Source organism: Didymella exigua (genome assembly GCF_010094145.1).
Source record: "Didymella exigua CBS 183.55 unplaced genomic scaffold M421scaffold_9, whole genome shotgun sequence".
Lineage (NCBI taxonomy): Eukaryota > Fungi > Ascomycota > Dothideomycetes > Pleosporales > Didymellaceae > Didymella > Didymella exigua.
The window spans coordinates 34295-35809 of NW_022984783.1; the positions used below are offsets into that span (position 1 = coordinate 34295).

Here is a 1515-nt window from a genome sequence, read left to right on the forward strand (position 1 = left end):
TGGTGTGCTGTCGCAACTTCAAAACACTAACCTTCAACAAACAAACCTTCAACGCTCTATAACTCGCGTTGTAGTAGGCCTACAATAATAATTTTTTGCTTATTTTAAAGCTACAATTTCGCTCTATCTGTACGTGAAATTTCGCAATTTTTGAATATTTAATACTAGTGCTAGCACTAAGGGTAGCCATGCAACAACATTGCAACGTTGTTTTAAGTTTATTAAATATAGGCACTTAGTGTTTTAGCTGTTAGCAATGTTAGTGCGAAATTAGGGCTATTAGGCGCAAATTAGGGCTGTTAGGGCCGTTAAACAGCTGTTGCACAACTATGCCACAACTGTCAGCAACAGCCAGTCTAGGCCAGATTTTGAAAAACTTTTCCCGATGTAGGGCGCAAATCCTTGCAAATTAAGGTTAAGTATAACGTGTTTCACCACCAAGTCGCGCACCACCACCGAGTCGCGCGGCCCTACGAACTTTGCGACTATTACATCTATTACAAAGATGCCACCACAACGCAACGCGCAATTAATCTATAATAAAGGCGCACTATACCTTGCAATCTAGGCTACAAATACTACTATGTCTAACAGTATAAAATATACGTCTAGAGTGTTTAATATTCCTAAATTAACCCTAAGAGACTAATGCGCTAGAAAACACGCACAACACAACTGCAAAGCTAACTTAAAGAAGCTTAAGAAGACAGAAGAGGACGCAATAGTTACACGTATACTAGAGCTAGATGAGCAAGGGATAGGCCCTACAAGGACTATGGTAGAAGAAATGGCCAACAATCTGCTCACTGCACGCGGTGAAGGACCCGTTGGCAAGAACTAGGTAGACAGGTTTAGAACGCGTACTAAGGAAGTCAAGCTTTAACATAGCTGTCTATACAATTGTTAACAAGCCCTAAACAAAGACACACATGTTATAGAGCCCTAGTTTAAGCTAGTAAGAAGGACAAAGAAGAAGTACAGGATCCTAGATAAAGACACACACAACTTTAATAAGTCTAGCTTTATAATAGGCATAATTGCTGCTTAAATAGTCTTTATAGGCTCTAAGAAGCAAAGCAATCCTAAGAAGATACAGCTAGGTAACTGTAACTAGGTTACAATTATCTAGGGCATCTGCGCTGGCAGATAGGCTATCCTACCCTTTATTATCTTTAGCAGCAAGGTCCTTATATTAAGCTAGTATCTAGGACTACCTCACAACTAGGTAATTAAGACTAGCGCTAACAGCTAGACAATAAATAAGCTTAGCCTAAAGTGGTTAAAGCACTTTAACGCGCATGCAAAGGAGCGTACTGTTGGCGTGTACTATCTGCTAATTGTAGACAGCTATAAGAGCCACAACAGTTACTAATTCCTTAAGTACTGTGAGGAACAGAAGATTATTACTCTCTGTATGCCTCCTCACTTGTCGCACCTGTTGCAGCTGCTTGACGTGGGCTGTTTTGCCCCTTTGAAGCGCGCGTACTCTGCTAAGATTAACAGCTAGGCAAGGTA

The 1515-nt window shown here is 40.7% G+C and overlaps 1 protein-coding gene across 1 annotated transcript; it reads left to right on the forward strand.

Annotated features, from left to right (window-relative positions):
• Window positions 1-256: 256 nt before the first annotated feature.
• Window positions 257-841, forward strand: M421DRAFT_3684 (uncharacterized protein; the record flags this gene model as incomplete). The annotated part of the gene is made up of 2 exons (XM_033589731.1): window positions 257-262; window positions 698-841. The coding sequence occupies 2 exons, from the start codon at window positions 257-259 to the stop codon at window positions 839-841; spliced, it is 150 nt and encodes a 49-aa protein (XP_033450154.1).
• Between the last annotated feature and the right edge of the window lie 674 nt (window positions 842-1515).